The sequence below is a fragment of the Columba livia genome, chromosome 1, assembly GCF_036013475.1.
Source record: "Columba livia isolate bColLiv1 breed racing homer chromosome 1, bColLiv1.pat.W.v2, whole genome shotgun sequence".
NCBI lineage: Eukaryota > Metazoa > Chordata > Aves > Columbiformes > Columbidae > Columba > Columba livia.
In genome coordinates, this window is record NC_088602.1 from 75,854,218 (window position 1) to 75,876,885 (window position 22,668).

The following is a 22,668-nucleotide window of genomic DNA, read 5'->3' on the forward strand; positions in this document are numbered from 1 at the left end:
TCACAGTCGCCATAGAACTTGCTGGCCACTGCACTTGTCTGCATGACATCCTCAGAAGCCTACCCATCCCACTTCCCACTGCAGAGTATTTTGGAGGAACATACAGGAAAAATACTTTCTCTGTGTCCACAACCTGTATTTTTAATACTGTCCTAGATAGAATTCTCTGAAGCGAAGTTTCAAGGGATCAACAGAAAAAGAAGGAAAAAAAAAAAGCCTCCACTTTTCTTCCACATAGAAATGAAGAAAGTCTCACAATTTTTAACCTGACAGATATATTCCACTGCTGGAATGGAGAAGCTCTTCTCTTTGGAGGAAATATGCAGGCCAGTCCCTTACCTCACTGTCTCAGGGACAGAAAAAAGGAATAGTGAAATATCTTTTTTCACTGCCAAGTCCCTAGATGGGGACAGCTTGCTGCCCATTTTCCAGGAGGAGAAAGATAAAAATCTCAGCTATTTAAGTCTGCGTGCATTTGTTTTCCACACAAAGCTGATAGTACTTTAGCACGCATGCCGCGTACAACTGCATCCGCAATTAACGAATACTTGCATCACAAGTATATTCAACAGGAAAAAGAGATCCTCTTCTCCACTTTAGAGACTTGGAGAGGGGGTTGGGGGAAGGTACAGGGAAGAGAACATGCACTGTGCAACATCAACTGATTCACTTGAGGCTCCCAGGACAGCTGAGTGGCACAGCAAAGATTCTAACTTGCGCAGTACTGGTGCCTTCACCTGACTCCAGCTGCGGCCCATGCTAAGCAGAAAAGTCCAGGAGACTACCAAAGGGTTCCGTACACCCTGGCCATGGAGCTGGGCTGCTCTGCTGCAGGCTGGGGCTGGATGCTTCCCCAGCCTTGTCTGTAAAGGACAGCGCGCCAGCAGATGGTCGTCCTGGTCTAAAACACCAGAGCTCTGTGGAGAGCGAATCTAATTACTCTCACGGTTCCTCATGCTGTACCTTGCCTCTCCTTGCCGGTCTCCTGCCTGCCTAACATGCAGTTTGTTCCGTCGCTTGCTCGCGCTCGCTCCTTCCTTTCCTCCCTCCCTCCAGTAGTGTCAGGGAGACAAGTGAAGGTTACTGCTTGGCATGTTTGTTTTTGCATTATTTATGTTGTAGAGGACAGGTTCAGACATTTAGAGGACAGTCTCAGGTCACATGTGAATCCTTCTAAATGGGACTCAATAGCACAACCAGCCAAGTAGAAAACGGACTTGGACAGCCCCATGGAGGGAGGCAGCATTTGGAAAGGGATATTGCGCATCTATCCGGCCAAGGTATCTGGCAACACCACGGCTCTGCTTCAGACTCCACCTTCCCTATTTATTTTCCTTCTTTTTCAGACACCCCTTGGGGGCGGTACAATGCTTTTCCCCAACCCCAGAACTAAGAAGTGTTTCAATACTGTATGTGCATTGCACCCACAGAGCTGCAAGGAACTGGGATCTCCCCACCATCCTAACTCCTGCCCCTTTCCCTGCAACACCTCCTACCGAGAGTGGCTGCTCCTGGGTTGGTCACACACACCTTAGAGCAGCAGTAAGCATCTTCTACATGAAGCTCCCATGCCCATTCCCTCTGAGGCTGCCCACTGGAAGGCTGGTGCTGGAGCACCTGTGAGCACCTCATGAGCAGTGCTCCTGTGCGGGCCCCCAGCACTGCCCACTGGGGAAGCCTGGGGCTCACTTTCACAATTCGTTGCTCACACATCCTCCAACTTTCCCTCTGACCCCTACAGTATTTAATAATAAATAGCTACGCTGTACCCCAACAGCACAGAGATCTTATGAGACTTATTTTCCCCATATTTTTCTGCAAAGCTAAGTCTCCCTCAATTTCTTACTGAAAATGAAATGGGGACGGTGCTGCTTATATAACTGAAGATAGTGATCACCAGTGTACAGAGACTGACTTATCAAGAAGATTCCTAATGCCATAAAATCAATGGGTTTAGAAATTCTATTATCTTGCCTCTGATAGAACACACCAAACTAAAGAAACTTCTCGCCCTTTTTCTTTTTTTTTTAAAGCATACTTAAATATAACATTACTGCTGTCCCAAAACAAGCTTTCCCCATGATCCTCTAGTGGATATTACATCAGAACAAAGAAACAGACAGGCTACATGGCAAAACAGAAAGGCTAGTTTCTTTCTGGATTCTACCAGCTATACTGTTATGGTGATCAGAGGTTACTGGATCTCCAGATTTGACAGCAATAATCATTCCACACTACATAGGGTGCAGGACCCCAAGCAAATTACTTTTGCAGTAAAAAAGGCAACAAACCCAAATATATGGCTAGTGCAAACCAGAAAAGTCTGCATCAGTGTCTGAGAGGACACTATAGCAGATTGATGTGAGGGGAGAAGGTGTAACACATGTTCATAGGTCCAAACATCCAAGGAAGTAAAGAGCACATGGAAAGGAAGATCTGTGTCTAGAAGAAAGGTCACAGAGATCAGGACACTGGCAAATGATGGGAAATGGTTGATGCTCTAGTGAAAATCGAGCAGGACATAAGAAGCCAGATGAGAAGACATAAGGAGGGAATCAGATGGAATGCAAAGTAAACAGCTGCAGCAGCTGGATAGGATACTAAGGACATATCAGACATGAAATAAAATGATACTTGGGTGAGAGCCATTCAATGGGACACAAAGGGCTTGATTTTCCCTTAGATTCAGCTTCCAACTATTGACTAGGCAAATCTTGAAAATTTGTACTAGGTCTCTCAAATTCCCAAAAGTGTTGTAAACAGATCATAACATTAAATGAAGTCGCTCCCTTCAATCCTGTTTTCTCATCCCCCCTACTTCTTCTTCTCCTCCACCGCCCGCCCCCCTCCACTCCCCCAAAGTCAGAAAAAGTAGGTGGTGGTTTGGCATTTGGATAACAAATGCACAGTTCTGGATATTAATTTTTTCTGGTTTGGCAACAGATATGAAAACCTGATGAAATTGCTTCCACTCACTGTGATCCAGTATTGGCATCTGCAACATGGGGTTGCTGAGCCCTACCTGTCCTAGTGAGATGTGGTGAAGGTAAGGTGTTACACAAGTGCCATCATCTTCCATGTCACCTGAAAGAAAATGGACTTCAGAAAAGTAAATGATTTCCTGTGGGTCACATCAGCGGAGCCACATCATGCATGCTCTGAATGAGCGGGATTTAATTATGGAATAGATCCAAAACTGAGAGTTGTTTTGACTCGATTAGCCTATCGCAGTAGCACACTGCACTATAAATTGTTCTAAGGCAATAAACTGCAACGCATTATATCAAAACAGTGACTACTTTTAGCTAACGAAGGAGGTGTGCGGATTTGAAGGCTGTGGCATTTCATGGAACAACCAAGCAATCAGCCAAGGAAGAAGACAGTAACACACTGATCAAGATACATTTTCTGTAGCCTTACAATCAATACACATAGAGGTAGTTTCTGCAGACAGCTTGTGGAGTACCACTTGTATGTTATTTAGCTTTGATGTGTCTTGCTGCCTCTACATTAAAAATGCTTTGTGATCATGAGTCCCAATTTCCACTTCGCATCCAGCCATGCAAATGTTTATAAAGGAAAGCTTTCATTGCTAGATTGCTCTACAGAGGAGCACCTGATTTCATTCAGAAGACAGGCAGTTTGAGTGGGGGTAGACTAAAATAGAAATCCATGTGCAATCAGAATAAAAATCAGACTGTCTCTCAAGACTTAGGTTTGTTTGACCAATCTGAACAAATGAAAATTTGGATCTGGACACCTCCCAGGCTTTGTAGAAACTCAGGCCCATGTCCTCTGTGATTAAATCCATCCCCTGCTTCTTCCTGTAGATGTCTTCTGACCTGAGATCTGAGGGAGAAACCATTCCCCTTGCATGAAAAACACACAAGTTAAAAAAGGATCTTTGAAGAAGAGGATTTAAAGAGATGGACGCCTTCTAAAGCAGAAGCAGTCAAACAGCAAGATCATTTGTTCTGGATATCCCGCCTTGCCTTCCTCTCTATCATCATCAAAAGCTTCTGCATTTGTGGGTGAAAATCTTTCCTCCACCAGCAGCCCAGTCCTTCCTGCCGTGAGGTCACAGCCCTGTCTTTGTGACACAGCTGTCTGTTGCCATGGAAGTGTTTGTGCTTTCACAAAGTCAGCACAGTGATGACTTCACAAGCAAGGTCATGGAGGAGCAGATGGGCCTGGGAGGAGGGAGGGAGACAGACCCCTTGTTTAAACACAAATAGCGGTGATAATTAATTAACCAAAGTAGCAGGGGAAATTATGAAAAACAAGTGAAAGGTAAATGGATTTCTGTTTAGCTGTCTTTCCCTAGAGGCTAAATGTCTCAGTTGCAAAGGGGAGATCTTTACAATGAACTAACGAAACAAGGACATTGTCTCTGTTTTCTTCAAGTGGATGCTCTTGTTAAAAAAAAAAATGTGAACAGAGCTTATGCTTTGCCATCCTTCTCTCTTCCTTTCTCATCACCACTTGTTGACCTCAACCAAAAGATCAATATTTTCTATCAGAACCTCCAGTCCCTGTATCTTTTCAGCACACAAGGGCTGTGGTGGGAATAGACAATTATTTAGACAGGAAGTTTATTGTTCTGCAGTGGCTTAACAACAAACATGCTCTGTTTATTAAGGAAACTGTTACATGTTTATTCTTCTCCTGACTGTCAAAGCCAAAAGCTTGTCTTCATAGGTGACCAAGGTGGCTTTTTTGTTTCTTTAAACGTATAATATTTGCATGATAAGGAATCTGCAGCCAAACTATGTCCTTACTTCCACCTAAGCTTTCTTCTTTTGCCATAGCAGTGCTGGTTCATATTGTTGCCTGAATCAGCAGATTTCATTCCAAAATAAAAAAGAGCAAGTTACCCAGGTAAGACCAGGGGACCATCTCAATATACAAGTGAAACCCTGGAATACTTCTGAAGAACTTGGGCAACTTTAAGTACAAGAATTATTCTTTCTGCATTCCTTCTCTGGACTGCATCACATATGTGGGTCAATATACCTTCATCCATCTAAGATTTAAGGGGAAAGTGAGCACCTTGTACATATTATCTTCATTGTTTCTTCTGTGAACACACAATTCTGCCTTTCTACCTTTCAAGTGGGAGCTGAGATACTTAAAAAAAAATAAATAAAAAATCAACACTTAAAAGAAGAATAGGAAATCTTACCAGAAGGCAAGCAAAAAGCCAAGAGATGCTATTCAGACACTTTAAAATGAGTTCAAGAGAACTTCTACAAGAAAACGGAGGGTCTCAGCAGGTTTTCTTCTACATACAGGACTCTGTCCATCCAGCAGCTCTACCTTTGTTATCTACTCAGAGCTTTTAACCTAATATAAACACATCACATCAAACATAAGCACTCAGATTCACAGGACAATTGTTGAGATTGGCAAGTGCCTCTGCAGTTGATCTAGCCCAGCTCCACTGCTCACAGCAAGATTAATGAGAACAGGTTGCCCAGGGCCATGAGTCATTTTTAATGTCTCCAAAGATGAAGACTGCAAAACTCTCTGGGCAACCTATTCCAGAGTTTGAGCACCCTTGCTTTAGAAAAAGCTTTTCTTACATGTAAATGGAATTTCCTGTGTTGCAATTTGAGTCCATTGTCTCTTGTATCTTCACTGGCTGTCACTGAGAAGAGTGTCTTCAGTTTTAAACCCAGTTTGCTGCCCACTTACCTAGTCCATACTTCATCTGTTCATCAATAAGGATCCTATGGAAGACTGTCAAGAGGTTTTCTGAAGTCAAAACAAACAATATGCTCTTTCAAGATCACCACTCAAGATCACACTCATTCACTAAACTAGTCATTACACTGTAAATCCATGCTGACTACACCCAGTCAACCTTCCTGTCCTTCAAGGGTCTGGAAACGGTTTCCAGGATTATTTGCTCTATCACCTTCCTAGGGATTAAGTTACAGTTGAACATCCTGTAGTTCCCTAGATCTTCCTTCTTTCCCTCTTGAAGACAGGTGTGACACTTGCTTTCTTCCAGTGTTCTGGAACTTCCCCCAGCTGCCAAGACCTTACAGGAGTAATCTGGCTTCACAATGAAATCAGCCCGCTCCCTTAGCATTTATGGATACATCCTGCCAGGTCTCATGGATGTAGCTGAGTCCAGTTTGTTTAAATAACCTGGTCCTGCTCTACCAGGGGTGTCTTTCATTGTGACAGAGTTCTCCACTGCTCTCAGAGGCCTGGGAAGTCCAAAGGCAAATATTCCCAGTAAAAACCAAGGTCAAAGTGGCATTAAGTACCTTGGTCATTTCCACATCTTTTGACAAGTCCTAGCCCCATTCAGCAGTGGCCCAACATTTTCCTACATTGATCATACAGAAAGGTTTTAAAGAAACCAAGCTGTCTGCAGGGTTAAATTAGCTGATAGAATTATTTCAAGAGGATCTCCACCTTCTGTGTATCCTGGCGAGGCACCCTGGTTACAGCTGTCCTCTTTATCAACATTGTTAATACATGGTCTAGGGGTAAGTTACTGCTGCCTCCTATCAGATAATTAGTTAGTAAATCATTCAACCAACCACAAGGTATAGAGCAAGGACAAGGTTGCCAAGCCATATTATCACCAGACATTTATATTGCACTTTATCTCAAAGCATTCAGAAGATTTACATATGTCCTGTAGAATACTGGCCTTTTTTCACACCTACTGCTAAAGTGTAGCCATTGTCGGAGAGGGATGTTTGATTTTTTAAAAGCCATGTTATGGAATAAGCTTATCACAGGAAATTGTGCAGATGACTTCTGTATCTACTTGAGATTTTTATAAGAGGTCAAGGAGAAGAACGGTCTAAGGTGGAATTTTGCAAGGAGACTGTACCTAAAAAAAGGTGCTTCCAGTTGAAAGGTACTTATCCCAAGCTACAGTAACATGACTTTTTGCAGGGTTTTGCAATTAGAGTAGAATCAAACACAGTGCAAAAGAACAGGTGTGCAATTTATTAATGTTTTAAACTGAGTTTTAGTCTATCTCTTTGGTACACTTACCTGCCACCCAAGCATTACCAAACAACACATCTAATTTAAGTCTGACAAGACAGCTCCGGTGAAAGCCACCAGGAACAATTAAGAGCTCTAGTCCTCTTCTGTTTTTGTTAGCCTTAGACATAAAAAGGGATGGAGCAGAATCATTGTGTGGCTCTGGCGCCTCTGTCAGCTAGACTTAATTCAGTAGTACTGAGGGTGAAGCCCAGTGGCAAAGCAGGAACAATGCTAACATCTAATTCTTGCAAGCAGGCACCAGATCTCACTTTTATGTGAAATGTGTGCCATCTTCTGCCATATTACTTTGTGATATTACAAAGAACTGTCTCTGTAAGCAACAGTATGACTCCCTTTCACCACACCATGGTATGTTGCATGACCATCTCAGGAAAAAATCACTGTTTCTTAGGCCATCTCAGCACAAATTTCTGCAATGACTAACCTTTTTTATGGTAGTGGCTCATCCAAGACATGATAAGATACAATGCTAGCCCAGGAGAACTCCCAGTGGATACTTTATAGAAGCAATGTACTGACCTAGGTTCAATCTCAAAAGCTCAGAAAACAAAAGTTTTCTAAATCCATCAGTTCTTTATCCAAACTCTAAAATAAAAAATTTCTAAATTTCACATGTATTTAGATTTGAGGTTCCAGTCTGGATCACTGCAGATGGATCAAATTTTGGTAGAGTTTTGCAACACTGTCTACATCAAGCTGATTTCCACTTAGATAATTCATGAACAACAACTGCTTATTAAACTGATGACTGAAACCCAGCGAGGTCATTATTTTCAAGTACTATGACTTTTCCACAATCCAAGAAACCTAGTCATCTTCACTAGAAATCTCTACTTAAATTTATCAGCCAAGAAGAAAGCTATTTACCTAGTAACCTAATGGACAGGAACGGCCATGTGAGAACGACAATACTTCTGAAGAATTTCCCCTTTCCAGTAGCTAGCTTTCATCTAAGTTTAAATTCCAACAGCAATCTCAAAATTCTTTTTGAAATGAAAGTCTCCCAGGATGTGAAGGAACTCTGTTTTGCTGCTTTGCTACAGACCTGAGCTTGGTTCAGTTGCCCACACAGAAGCAATTTGATTTGCCCTACTGTATGTGAGGTATCTGCACAAGGCTGGCAAATATGACATCAGATCTATGAGAGACAGCAGGCAGGATATCCTTGGGCAGGGGTGTCAAACTCATGTTCACTGGGAGCCACATTTAGGCTCCAGGGACAAATGTAATTTTAGGACTGTATAAATGATGAGACCCCCCGTGAAAATGAGTTTGACACCCCTGTAGGACCTAGGCCATCTCAAAAGGTAGTAGATGATTTCTGGTTTGTCCACATTAGTGATACAGTTCGGAGCATAAATGTGCTATTGAAGTGAATCACCAAGTCACCCCCAGTACCCATGTCTGGACTGTGAAACTGTCTAGAAGTGCACAGGCTGGATTTTTTTCTGCCAAAAATAAGATGCATGTCATAAGTACTCCACCTGCTAATGGGTATTCAATTCACTGCTGGATGTAGTTCAAAGCAAGCCCCCTTGAAATTTTTACAGTCAGGTCCTTTGTCCTGATGTTTCAACTCGATACATCTACTCCTCCAGGTCTGCATTATTCTGAATGAAGACACAGGCAAATCACTAATCTGTAACTCCTGAACTGGACTGTCCTAATTACAAAAGTGGGTAACTGTGCTGGTCTCAGTGCGGGGCATCATGTAGATAAGTAAATTCAAGAGTACAGGGTGCTGGAATCTGAGATGTTTGTGTAGGAGAAGGGGAACTGGAAAAACCATCATGTAAGGAAATACAGTGAAATCAGAGATTCAAATTGCCATCTATGCCCGAACGGGTCCTTAGCAAGGGCAAACATATTAACAGTGGCAGTCCCACTGCTGACATCAGCATCATGATTGCGCTGCTGCCCATGCCCTCTCATGCTTCCAATAATCTTTCATTGAAAATGACATTCTTGATGTTAAAAAGAACAGTATGTTTTGAGAGGAGGAGAGGTAGTTTTTACCTTCTGCTTACAGAAAACGATGTCTCTTCCACTGGCTTCCTTCCTCTGTTCCTTGCCCACTTTTCCCCTGAGACATACCTACACATATGCACACTTCCTCCTCTTTGAAGAAAACCTGCTATTCCCTCAAGCCTTTTGCTAGCCTAAATTGAAGTTTGCCAAGCAGAGCTAATACAACCTACTTGTAGACCAGTCCCACTATTATGAGGGAAGTCAGAAGGAAGAATAGACAACTAAACAAGACTGACAGAGCTTCTTCAGCTAAAGAGAAGCCTCACTTTCTTTTGTCATGATCATACTGTATGTCCTCACCCTCTTCCCTCCCTTTCCTACAGAACTGAACCACAGCCTGGAAGATCCATTTTTTATTTTTCTGCACTCCACCTTATAAGGCTATAAAATCACGTTCAAGTTCGGTTATAGCACAGTGTAGATCTATTTCCCTTAAAAAATTACTATGACATGGCCAATATATTGAGATCGAAACAGAGACCTCCTAAAATAAAAAGAGAGCTTTGAACCATGGTTTCCCAGCTGGGGCTACAGTATATACAAACCCTCTTTAGAAACAGGCAATGGAAGAACACTTGTTCACTCCATCATACACACTCTGCTGGCAGTGGGAAAAGGTGATAGCAACCACAGAAAAAGTGCTTTTAGGAGATCCGGAAAAACTACATGAAAATTACACTCCAAAGACCTGAATTCCTTCCTCTGTCAGAAATTGCATAGTGGAAGGGATGCCAGTCCTTTTGGAAGATGCCTCAGGAACAGATGTTACAGGTCTGTTGTGCATAAATGTAACCTTTTTCCTTCAAGAAGGAACACTTCTCAGAGATGCTACACAGTGGCTCCCATGTTTGGTGGAATGGGATAACTCAACTTCCCCTGTAGCCTTTTCTTCCCATTCAAAAAGTCCTGGTGGTGACTTTCTGTACAGGCTGGTGCCACACAAAAGCAAAACAAGTTAGTGTCAGCCAATGAATCCCTGAAGTGAGATGACTGATGCCTAGCAGTCTGCACTGTGTGTCTATCTAGTTCTTAACTTCTCATTCCCAAAACTACCAAAAGATTCAAATTATTTCAGGTGTATGTGTGTGAACTTCTTCCAACCTCCTCAAAACATGCTAATATCAAGCAGTGACAGACCTGTCACTGATACACCAAGGGGCAGCTCAAAAATTCCCTTACTACAGTTCCCTATAACCACACACACAGTGTCTCTGAGGTCAAGAATAAACCCCCTCAAAATGGGTGGCAAAGCAAATAAACTGGCACTGAAGCTTGAGACAATGAAATAGCATTGCAATAAAGCCCTGACATGCTCAAATCAGGAAGATACAAAACCTGGTCAAAATAACAGCTATGTGTGCAGTTTTTTCTCTCTGCTGTTAAAAAGTGTAGAGAACAAAAACAAAAGAGAAAGGGAAAATACATTTAGATAATTAGCCTTCGAGTCCTGTCTGTTTGAGTGACTTTTATTACGGTTATAGGTCTCTCTCTGCACAAGCATAGATATTGGCTATTAACCCTATAAAGCATTTTTCATTGCTGAGTACTCAGGTTTTGTTGAGATCCAATACTAAATGGTTATACTACCTTCCTGTGAATCAAATAGACTGTGATCCAGTTTCCTCAATATAGGCAGCTGATGGCATCTTAGGGACCATAAGGTATGCTGTTTGGATGTCCCGAAGAGCACAGGACATATGTTAAATGTGCTCGCCTTCGATTGATATCTCAGATATCACACAGAGTGTAAACCAGTACTATATACCTATACATAGTTAACCCAACCACCCATGTACTGACACATTTGGTACACAAGCCCGAGAATACCACTTTTTGTCACCAATATCCTACACTAATCATTCATTACTTAAGGAGAAAAGAGAAGAATAGTTACCATTAAACTTAGAAAAGTGTGAAGCTCTGGGATCAGAGAGGGGGTATAGAAGAAACTGGTGTGTCCAGGTGGGTTCAAATCACTCTGCGTGCAACTGCGTATCACAGAATCACAGAATGTTAGGGATTGGAAGGGGCCTCAAAGATCATCTAGTCTAATCACCCCACAGCTTAAAATTCAGGTAACCCACACTGGTTTAAAAGGCATACCTCTCTAGCTAACCCTGCACACTCAGGTAATTCACAGTCTCAACTACCTGGAGTCCAAGGGTTATGGAAGAGCAAAATAGTAGGCTATGAAGAATTACAAAAAGGAAGACTACTTGGACCAGAAGAGGTGTCAGAGTCAGGTCCCCAATATATACCCTATATTGTTGCTAAATCAGTTTTCTGTTCTTTAGGTATTCTTTTGCTTTTTAAATGCGTAGCCCATAGACAGTCCATGTGAAAATACAGTTACATTTCACAGGAATTTTTTTTTAAATTATTATTACTTGAGGTTGTCTTTATGAGTGCTTCCACAGATACGACTGTCTGTGGAGGCACTGTGGTAGCTGTTTGTTCTTCTATTAAATTCAGTGTTTATGGACTGAATGTTTGTGTGAACCACATGTGTCATGCTTTCACTGTTAGGATAGAGGCATGCATTCATATTGGGAAAAAAATATCCCCCTCTGGTCTATTGGAGTGTTGCACGATGCAAATCTGGGCAGCAGGAGGATGTGGATTTTCCGTTCCTCTCCTCCTCATCTCTTTCCCTCCTGTCACTCAGATGATAACGATCTGTGCTTTGGGCATTTGCTGGAAAGCTTTAACGTAACCATTATTTTTTAGGTTGCTGGAATTGAGGTGGGCGTCAAGGACTCCAATGAATACAAATAAGCTCAGATCCATGCAAATTCCATCTTGTCTAATCTTCACTGAGCAGTAATCTGGGAGGCACCTTGCTTGTTCTCATTTTGTATGGAAAGAGAGCAAGTGCACCACAGTGCCAGTATTGCTGAAGTCTGTATTGATCTCACCTGTTCATACCCTGATGCCTCCTGATCCTTCTCTACCTCAATAGCTATAATCTGTCCCAGGAAGTATTATTCACAATGAGACAACTCCACCCACCCATTACTTGAGCAGCAGAGGCAAAATTTATTTCTACCTTATTGAGTCTAGAAATGCATGCTCAGAATAAGAAACAAACCCAAGCTGCAAAGTTGGGAATTTTGCTGGAAGCTTCTCCAAGTTTCAGATGCAGCGGTGGCATTTGAACCCATGGTTTAACCTTGCTTACTTAAATACAGAAGTTTACAGCCTCTTTTTAAAGCAGATGAGCTAGAGGAAATGAAAAGTTGATGGAAAGTTGGGATTTTTTTTTAATGCACTCAGATACTGCCTGTGCAAACCTTGCATGTTCTCTCTAGCCATATGATGACGGCATCAAATGATAGCACACAGTTCTCTTGCAGTTTCTTTATCTCGAATAATGAACAAAAAGATCCCTTTAAGAAGGATGTTTGTGCAATGGTAGAACCTATCAGGAACATACGAAAGATATGAGCGATGAGGAATGTTGTGCTGGTTTAGCTGAAATTGAGTTAATTTTCTTCATGCAGTTAGAATCTTTTCTTTCTAGCAGCTAGCACGGTCTTTTGTTTTGGATTCAGTATGAGAACAATGTGATAACGTGTCAAGTTCACAAGCTTTGCCTGAGAAGAGCTAACTTCTTTCTTTTCAGTAGCTAACCTGTGTTTTAGAGTTCATATGAAAAGAGTGTAAGAATTCACTGATATTTTGGCTGTTGCCTAGGAGACCAAGGACTTTTTAACTTTCCAGATCCAGGTGCGGATAGTAGCTGGGAGGGAAACTAGTGGGACAATGTGACATCCAGGTTAGTCAATGAAATATTCCCTACCATTTGCGTCATGCTCTGTAAATAACTGGAGCTAGTTTTCTGCTTCATGAGCTTTTCAGTAGTTAGGTTAGTTCAGTTCCGTTTGGAGTTGCCCGTTAGTTCTGTTTGGCTTTTCCAGCTCATTAGTCTGCTTTTTTTCAATTTCCAGCTTTTTGCCTTTTTGGCCTTTTGCTCTCTCCATGATCAGCTGCTCAGGACTGTTGTGGTGTCCCTTATGGGGCTTGCTGTTCAGCGTGATGGGAGTTAATGAGCAATCACTTATTTTATATATATTAGTAGCAGTAGTATATTATTACTATTATCATTATCATTCTTTTTCTTGTCTTATTAATTGTTCTTATCTCAGGCCATGAGTTTCTCTCTTCCATTTCAATTATCTCCTCCACCTGCCTTGGGGAGGGGAGAGAGTGAGTGAGTGGCTGCCATGGTACTAGTTGCAGGCTGGGGTTAAACCATGACAAATGCATTCTCTCCATGGTCCAGAAGTGTACAAACAAAGTGATACTTGTCAAAAGTCAAGATATGCCAGACCTTGCAAAGGATACTTACTATCAAAAGCAGCAGAAAGATTCTTTGGTTATATTAATAAAAGGACAACAAAGAAAAAATAAGGAGGAATGCTATGCAGTGGGCATGCAGTAGAGACTGAAGGTAATTTGTGTGCACGCCAAAAAGTAAATGATGACTTAGCTTCATTTTTTAATAGCGATCGTGATATTGAGTGTAGGACAACAGCAGTATAGCTAATGGGAATAAGGAAATGGAAATGATAATTCCTAGAGTGGAGTAAACTCTGAGATCATACTGCACTCAAGTAGGTGGAACAAGAGAACTTGCACTCTAGAAGGTTTAAAGAATTGATAAGTGATATTGCTGGATAAGCTGCAAGAATCTCAGTACACCTAACAATATAGAAGGGTAATATATGACTGCAGAATACCCTATTCAAAACATGCAAGTAAGAAAAAAGAGAAAGTGATTTTGGCAACTGCAGATTTTGTTTTATGATCCTGGCCGTATGCAATGTATTGGAATACATGCAGAAGTAATTAAAGACATCAAGGTAAGCAGAAAATAGGATAAAATGCAATATGGCTTTTCCAAAAGCTCCAAACAAACCGACTGCCTTTTCTCATAACTGATATTTTTAAACAAAAGAGATGCAGTATGGACTAATCTATCACCATTTAAGTAAAACACTGGATACAGTATCTGATAAGGGATTATTAGTTAAGATGTAGATTATGGCATTAGTAAAGAATTTTAAGGCAAATAAGGAATTGATGAAAGACGTGACAAATGGTCAGGCTGAAAGAGGAAATTATTAACAGAGCTCCTCAAGGACTGAGACTAATTTTATTTAATATTTTCATGATTGATCTTAGCATAAAAGTAAAAGTGTGCTATTGAAGTGAACCAATGACACATAGTTGGAAAATGCTGTCAATGCAGAGGGAGAGGAGACGTACAAACAAAGAACTACCTGACCTTGAGGACTGGGCAAACACAAATGAGAAAAGCATGAAGTGCAAGGTCAGGCAAAAGTTTCTCATGCAACTGGGAAGCTTGTTAGTTGGAAAGTAGAGTGGAACAGCCAGATTTGGGAGCACTAACACCTCATGAGGTGGCTATGTGTCATTCCCAAGAATTTCAAAGAAATGGAGATGTCATTATAAAAAGCACTGGTGAGACCTCATCTGAAAGAGGGTGTAATTCTGGTTACCCACTTTGAAGAGAGCTTGCTCTGGTTTTGTTCTGGTTTGAACTGCTCTGTTTGGATAAGCCAAGACACAGAAAGCTCATGTTAGAAGGCAGCTAGAAGAGCTGATTTTATTTTTCATTTTCTAAACTGCTCCCCAGGTCATGGTGACATACTGCTGGGCCTGGAGAAATGCTTAATTACACGGAGATTAACTGCTTTGCTCTCTTTTTCTCCATTTGTGTGAAAGTTTCAAATGGCAAGAAGCAATGTGGCATCACAGCCTCCATTGGACCTGTACGGATTCATCCTGACCAGGAATCTGATCCTTCTGCCTTTTTTCCTGATGAGAAGATCTGATCCTTTTGCCTCTTTATCCATTCCAGTAACTCAGGCCTTTCATTTAGCCTATCACCTCAACACTTCTTGCTGAGGATGAAGAAATAAACTCTACAAAAGCATCACTGGAAGAGAAACCCTTGATAAACAAATCTTCTTGCATGAATAGGAGAACATGTAGTTCTCATAAAAATGGTAATTAGAGCCCAGCGTGAGGAGGCTGATTTTTTCGTAACAATAATAATAATAAAAAATCTCCAAAAGCATTCATTCAGGAGGAAGTTAAATCTGCCAGCATTATTACTATTATTATTGTATTACCACTAATAACAATGATAAGGCTCTTGCTAAGGGACAGGACCTTCTATGTAGCTAAGTAAACATGCCTAAAAAGGGCTCCCCTTAAGGCATGTCCCCAATTAATAAAGACGACTGACAGATCAGCTTATAGCCCACTGCAAGGTACCAACTGATTGTCTCTCTCTAAGAACTGTTTAATTTGCTTTCCCCTTACTAGTTACACTGTGCAAAATCATTGGCTTCTGCCATTCAATGACAGAGCAGCTGGTGTTTGTGTAGACAGACCTTTGCTGGTCCAGCCCTATCTTCTCATATACCATGTCTTCCTACTCCCATCCCCTCTGTCAATTTATTTGTTCCCCCCTCCACCTCCCAACACAATGCCTGCAGAAGGCACCACTGTTAATTTAGCCAGGAAATGGTTTGATGGTGATAGGGAAATAAATTGATCAGACCTTCTGAACACCAGCCCTGAGAAGAAAGAAACACCCCTAGCCATTTCTCAGTGACCTCTCCCTGTGCTTAAAGAAAACTCATAAGCTCTCAGCAAGAATTAGCATGGCCTCATTATAAAAACAGAATTGGGGTCAGAAGAAACTAAGATGGGTAAGGGAAAAAAAAAATCCCATCAAAAGCAACATCTGAGACAGAAATGCCCTAACTTGAGAGGGCAAATAAAGTGAATCTTCAGAGGAAAGGAAGAGGCTAGAGGCATAAGAGAAGCAAGCACAGCTTTCTTAAAAAAAGCAAAAAAAGCAAAGTATCCGCCCCAAGCTGCAACTGCCTTGTTGTCAAGCTGGACAGTCCTGCAGAAAAGAGTCTACTTATTTGCAACTCTGCAATCACCGTTTCCAACCCATTTACAGTCATTGCCGACAAGTGGCCTGGTCAAGTCATTGCTGTCTGATGGCCTGTGGAAAACAGGGGAGGTCTTAAAAGACCTCAGTTGTGCAGCCTGGTTTCTAAGGGAAGGAAATCTGAATGGCAACTTGCATTCAGTGTAGAAAACACCAGTCTCTCCTACCTGCACCGTTTTTATTTCACAAGTGTGACATCAGTCTACATTATAATGGTGCTGATCCCCCACTACGCTGGGACTTCTTTGTAGGGAAATAAAGCATCCCAGTGCTGGCATCGGTCACCAGCAACTAAACAACCTGCTAACTCTCCAAAAATATGTCTCATTATGCTGCCCTGTTTACACACTTAGCTGCAAAAAGCAAGCACCACAAGGGTCCTGCTGTCAGTTGACTCTTGCCATGGAGAGGGGGTGACTCGGGCAAAGTCCCCGGTGGGGGGACCTGTGTGAGTCCAGCTTCTGCCTGACAGCTCTCCCTGCCCAGGGAGCTGGATGGCCGTGGTGCAGGAGCTTCTCTCGCCAGCCCCTCTACCCACACGCTGTGCTGCTGCTTCTGCCGCCACCATCTTTGAGGAAGGTTTGCACCTTGGAAAGGAGCCCTTTCTTACTCTCCGCACTCTCTGGGGATTTACAACCCACTCCCAAAAAGACAGTGACAGTTTGGCAGCTGCTCATAAATTCTCCATCTCACTCCTTCCTACGGCTGGTGCACCTGAGCTTTGTGTCTGTCCCCAGGGCACTTCTGGGACTTCACGGTGACCATGTAGGCAGGAGGAGGTGGCACGACACGCCTTGCTCAGCATCACAGGCAAAGCACAAGGGCAGTGTCACCGTCTCCTCAGTCGCAGATGGAAAGTTAAAAGACTAGCTCTGACTTATTTACAGAAAGAGGGAATAATGGTAGTCACTCAAGCTTCTACCACAAGAATAAATTCCAGAATCGGACCTGCTCATTCCATTTTCTGAGAAATAAACACAATAGATAGGCTTTGGCACTTTTTCCCCAACTCTACCCTAGGCTTGCAAGTCCCTCTACAGAACCTCTTGGCCACCCAGTTCCTTTCCATGCAGCGATGGGCTGTGGCTTGCTGCCATCCAGATAGCACAGCTTTATTTGCACTGGGCTTTGTTGCATTGCCTTCATCGTGACAAGTGGCAGGAAGGATAAAAAGAAGCGGGCAAGGCAGGAAAACGTTACAAACTAATCCAGTCAGTAGCTTAGAGAATCTGTCAGTTTACTTTTTTTTCCCCTTTTAAATTACTTCGTTTTATTAATTCTGCCTTGTCAAAAAAAAAAAAAAAAAAAAAAAAAAAAAAATTGACCTTGAATTTATTTACTGCAATACTAAATACTATCCCTGATCATACTCATCCTTAAATCACCCTGCTGCTGTGCGGCACGGCCTTCCAACATCAATATTAATGCTTCTTGCTCCTGGGCAGTGGCTACTGGAAGTGGCATTTCATAATTCAGATGCAAAAATTAAAAGGCAAGTGAAAGAGAGAAGTAGTAGAGCAACTGTATTTGTCCAGTCTGCTGACTAAAGACCCCTTGGTGAATTCTGTAACTGTCTGCTATTAGCAAAGGCCAGGACTCAGGTATCATTTGAGAATTGCCTCCTGCATAGAGGAGGAGTATGGGTTTGAAAACTAAAAGTCAGGCCAGTCAAACACCTGAACCAGAGTTATCTAGCCTGAGCAATGACTAAATACAACAATGTCCACATTTTTGGTGGTGGTTGCTGCAGGATATGGCCAGTACAAAATAAATTACTATTGTGGGGTATGATGGAAATGCCAAAGTTACCTCAATCAGGGTGGCCTTAAATACTGAAAAAGATCTATCACATTCCTCCAAATGCAGGATGCTTGCCTAAAAAAACCCATGACTTCTTTTAAAAACATACATTGTAGTGTTTACTTTCTTCTCTCTCCCTTTCTTCTCATACAAATCTCCTCTGTCCACATTTTCACCCTGAAAGACTAAACTTTCTTTGAAAAGGAAGTAACAGTAGGTTGAATTTTCATGTAATAGCATGTCACCAAGAGCTGTGGCTTTAAGAAATATACCAACTATAACAATCCTCTTGGGAAAAAAAAGCTCTAAAATTGGCAACATTACTAGGTCTACATGTCACAGGGGCAGACACATCAAGCACCAACTCAAGCAGGTATTTCTGCACCCTGTCCCGCAAAAGCAGCCCCCTTCACCCATTATTTGGAGGAGGATGCTAATCCAGTTCTGCAAGCAGCATAACTCTGTTAGCGTGGCACTGCCCCAGCACAGCTAACTCATGCCTGTTTCAGAGGCCGGCACTGCCTGAGAGATCAGCAGGGCAGAGCTGGATGTAGGGGAGGACAGAGGGGTCTGGGAATTGCAGCAGATGAGCACAGCTAGTTTGTACATGCAAGCCAGAGCAGAGGACCAGTGAATTCTGCAGCTCACAATCAAGGGGTGCTGCCAAAGAGATAGAGAGGGGGCAAGGATGCTGCAGAGAGGTAGGATCATGTCTTGCAGAGGAAGTTCTGTAAAACATCATTTCACATGGAGTAATGTTTGGATACCTGAGTCTAATCATGGAGTTAACAGCCCTTATTTGCACAACCTCACATATACACACAGTGGTGCATACGATACAAATCAAATCTCTGTCTACTTACAACCAGGATCCAGGCTATTAGGACACAGCAAGCAGCAGACCAGCCAGGATCACACGAAGAAAAACATTTCATCTTCCAGCTCTCTACGTAGTACCCAGAGACATGTTTTGCACCAAAAGACCTCCTCCACTTTCATCATTTTCTGTTTCTGCCCTTGCTGTCAGTGCAGTCTGGCCCAAGAGAAGTGACTTTTAGTACTTGCTGATGCTTTGTTGTTTAATCAGATGGCCGCTGGAATCAAGGTTTGCTGGTTGAAGAGGCAGCTGAGCAGGGACTTTCAGAGAGAGGAAATGTCAGCTGACCTCTTGGGACGCATCTCTAATCTGTCTGGAGCTTCTTCAGACACTCTTAATTATTGTTTTGTATTTTAAATGGCCTGGGGAAAATGGGGTGCCTTTAAAATAAATAAATAAATAAATTAAAGCATCAGAATGAGATGACTGTATTTGTTAGGCTGCTGATAACCCACCTGTCTGAACTCCACCTAGCACTTAGCACACAGACCTTGTTTTCCCAGAAAAAAACTTCCAGGACATAGGCAGAGAAACATCTTCAGATTGCATTCTGCTCATGGTGCCTTGCTTTTTGAAGGAAAAGAGAAACAGGGCTAAATGCACTTAAAATTTGGCACAGATGTGAGTAGATGCAGATACTAAGTAACAGCAGAGATCACTCCTCTTCCTTACCAGTCATATTTCCAGAAAGTACACAGTGCTACTGACTTAATGCCGGAAACTTTTATTCCACTCTCAGTTGCACCCACTGGTTTCAGTGAACCTCTGCCTGCCTCCAAAGCATTCCTGCTATCTTGCTACCTACCGAGCCTCTTCTTGGCTGCCACTTCTGGTGCAATGGTTGTGCAAAACAGGAAAAATGCCTCACTAAAAACCAAATACACACAAGAAAGACCTTCCGGGTCTGGATTAGAACAATTTCAAAATAAGGCAAAAACCAAGCCAATATTACACAAGGAATCTCTCCCTAAAACTTCTGAGTTGAAATTTCAGTTTTGTTGAAAATGAAGAATGTAGCAACTGACTTCCCTGGAGCTATTATAGAAACTCACCACTTTAGTTTCTACAGTAGCATAAACCTATGCTGGAATCTCATTTGGCCATCCCAGTAAATAAGAAGTGGCACTGGTCATGCAATCTGTGGCACATCTCTTGCTAAAACAATTCTGGGCTTAGATCTCTATATACTTATCATCTACATTAAAGAAACCCTACTGCCCTAGTAATTAAGCAAATCATACTAGCTTCTACATGAAGCTGACTGTCCCTTCAAATGCCCCTCTGGTCAGATTTCTCCTGCTAATTTTACAAATGCAATGAGTTTGCTTTTACAAAAGCGAGCAAAAAGAACACTGGAAAAAATTATTCAGAGTGGCCCTGTGAGACAGACAGACATTATGATTCCTGTGCTACAGACAGAAACTGAGGCACAGAGACTCCACAATTTGCCAAGGAATGTACAAAAACTCTATGGCTGCACTGGCCTTGTCTTAGCCATTGGAATGGATGCTCCCCACTTTTGGCTTTGTGTAGGTGTTGTGTCAACGGATGTGTTGTCTTGCTAATGAAACCCAGAGGCAGAAGCCCCTGCTTCCTGATGTATTAGAGAGCCCTGACCATTTTCTCAAAGACTGGAGTTGTAAGATGGATCTTGTGTCTTAGTTCTAACTCACTACATTGCACATTTATCTCTTTGTTTTCTTTGACTCTTTTCCCCTTCCCTGCTTGCAGGAAGATGAGGTTTCAAAGGGATCTTTCTTTCTGCTGCTCACTAGCGAGGAAGACCAGTGAAGAATATCACTTCAGATAGCAGACAGGACCAAGCAAAATGCCATCCGAAATGGCACCTGCTTGAAAGCACGGCCAGGAGGACTTAATTAACAAGATGCGAATTCAGCCTTTTAGCTCTAACCAATGGGTATCAGGGACGTGAATTTCAATACAACAAAACTCCATGCCTAGTTTTACATAGTGCTACCCTCTGCAAAACAGCAATCGCAGGAAGAACTGGGCTCAATTGTGGTCCATGCAAAGAATCCCCCATGAACAGTCAGGCTCCTGAAAAGCTTCGAGAGAGGACAGCCAGCAAGTTCATCTCTTTACAACCCAGTGGCTCAAAGAGACATCTTTGCCTTCAATCCGCACTCTGATGTACCGCAACGTTTCCCTTTGTGAAACAGAATAGACGCCTCCAAAGACAGCGAGCATTGTCCATGCAGGCATAAAGCAATATTTGGACATGCTGAATGGCTTCCTAAGATGAGAAAAAGTGCTGAAGAAACACTAAATTATGACAGATGGGAGCCCTAGAAATGCAACTACCCCCAAACTGGAAAATGAAAAGCCGGCACAAAGGGCAGGCATAACAATAGAATTTAGGCATAACGAAATACATGCCATTTAATGTGGAGAGCACTGAAGCTTCCATCCATAAGTCAAAATCCTAGCCATTAAATAGCCTCATTTAAAAAGTTTTAAAGCAATTAAAATAAATTAGAAACTTCACAGGAGGACAAAATCGCTGAAAAGGATAAGAAGCACTTTATGCCAGGCACCGCTTCTGACAGTGTCATGCCCATGAGGCCAGATTTTTATTTGAGAAGAGCTCAGGGCCAGATTTTCAAGGGCTCTGCACCAATAATTAGGGACAGATTTTTCCAAACTGCTCAGCTTTCATTATCCAAATAAAGGCCAGATATACCAAAGTGCTCAGGGCCCAGCAATTCCTACTGTGACAGTTACAGCCACAACATGGCCAGCTTTTTCAAAAACGTGACCATTTATTTCACCGTCTGTTTAAAGGCCATCTTGTAAGTTTTTTCACTGGCATGTTAGAAGTGGTTGATTTCTAAGTCCCACTAACAGTGAGAGGGCCCCAACTTCGCCAAGTCTGAGACAGCATGGTCTTAAAACACAAGTGGAACAAGCTCTGCTGATTTTACTCTATTTTCCCTAATTCCTGCTCAAGAGACATCTGTCATTGGCCTCCATATGAAGCACTTCAGAGCTGACTGCAAGAAGCAAACTTGTGAAATTATAATGCTGCCTCCAGCCATTTTGCAGAGCTATATACATCATTTGTGGCACACCAGAATAGGAGCCTTTCTCAGAAACAGAAAAATCCCTTAGCAGTGCTGCTAGCAGAGAAGAGAGCGCACGTCAGGATCTTTTCGGCCTTTAAGCTGCTGATAGCTCAACTTGGAAGCAAAACAAACTGATGTGAACCTACAGCCAGACCACAGCCCTCAGGCTTGAAAAGTGCGAGGAGTTTGTTTCCTCTCAGATCATCCTGAAATGGATGTTGCAGAACTTCCTAGTGCCAGTCAGGGCTGCTGTACATACAGGAGGTGGCGCAGAGGAGCAATACTTTACAAAACCAAAACCTGTCACTCATTAATGCTTATTTGCCTCGCACTCAAACACAGACTGTGGGCTTTCAGAGAGAAAATTTCCACAGAAACATGTGGGATTCTTTCCCTATAAAGTAACTATTCTTCTTTCTGGAAGCAGACATCGGCACACTTCTTCAGCGACTTACATGTCTGTCTGCACTCTCAAACAGCTGCCAGACACAACAAACCAACACTGTCAGAATACCAGTGCCTGCTTATACTCACCATAGTGCCTGCCCAAGAGTTAGTGACCCATGCCTCAATATAGACCACTCCACTGTAATGACGCTGTGGTAAAAGACTAAAAGAGAGGTTCTAGCTCTAAGAAAGTGCAGGATGCCTTTCAAGCACTGAGAGCACCCAGGAGTTCGTTGCCAAGAGTTTGAAGCCTCAACAGAGATGCAATGGGAGCAGTGAGGTGCCTTAAACTAGTTCCAACCAGGAGACAGAAATGGCTGGAATATAAAAAGGAGGAAAAAGAACAGGAGATTTTGATGAGCAAACCACAGTTACAGGCAGGATTATGAAAAAAGTTTGAGCTG

General features: G+C 42.3%; 1 protein-coding gene across 4 annotated transcripts in view; it reads right to left on the minus strand.

Annotated features, from left to right (window-relative positions):
• LSAMP (limbic system associated membrane protein) overlaps positions 1-22,668 on the minus strand; it is a 1,035,828-nt gene that overhangs the window by 516,487 nt on the left and 496,673 nt on the right. For 2 of the 4 annotated variants that reach the window (XM_065063104.1, XM_065063102.1), the window contains exon 1: positions 18,721-18,807. The exons of the other annotated variants lie outside the window; for them this stretch is intronic. In XM_065063104.1, coding sequence (XP_064919176.1) covers positions 18,721-18,792 — 72 coding nt within the window. In that variant the 5' untranslated portion in view covers positions 18,793-18,807. Of the gene's footprint in view, positions 1-18,720; positions 18,808-22,668 lie in introns of those variants that run through there. 4 annotated transcript variants of the gene reach the window in all.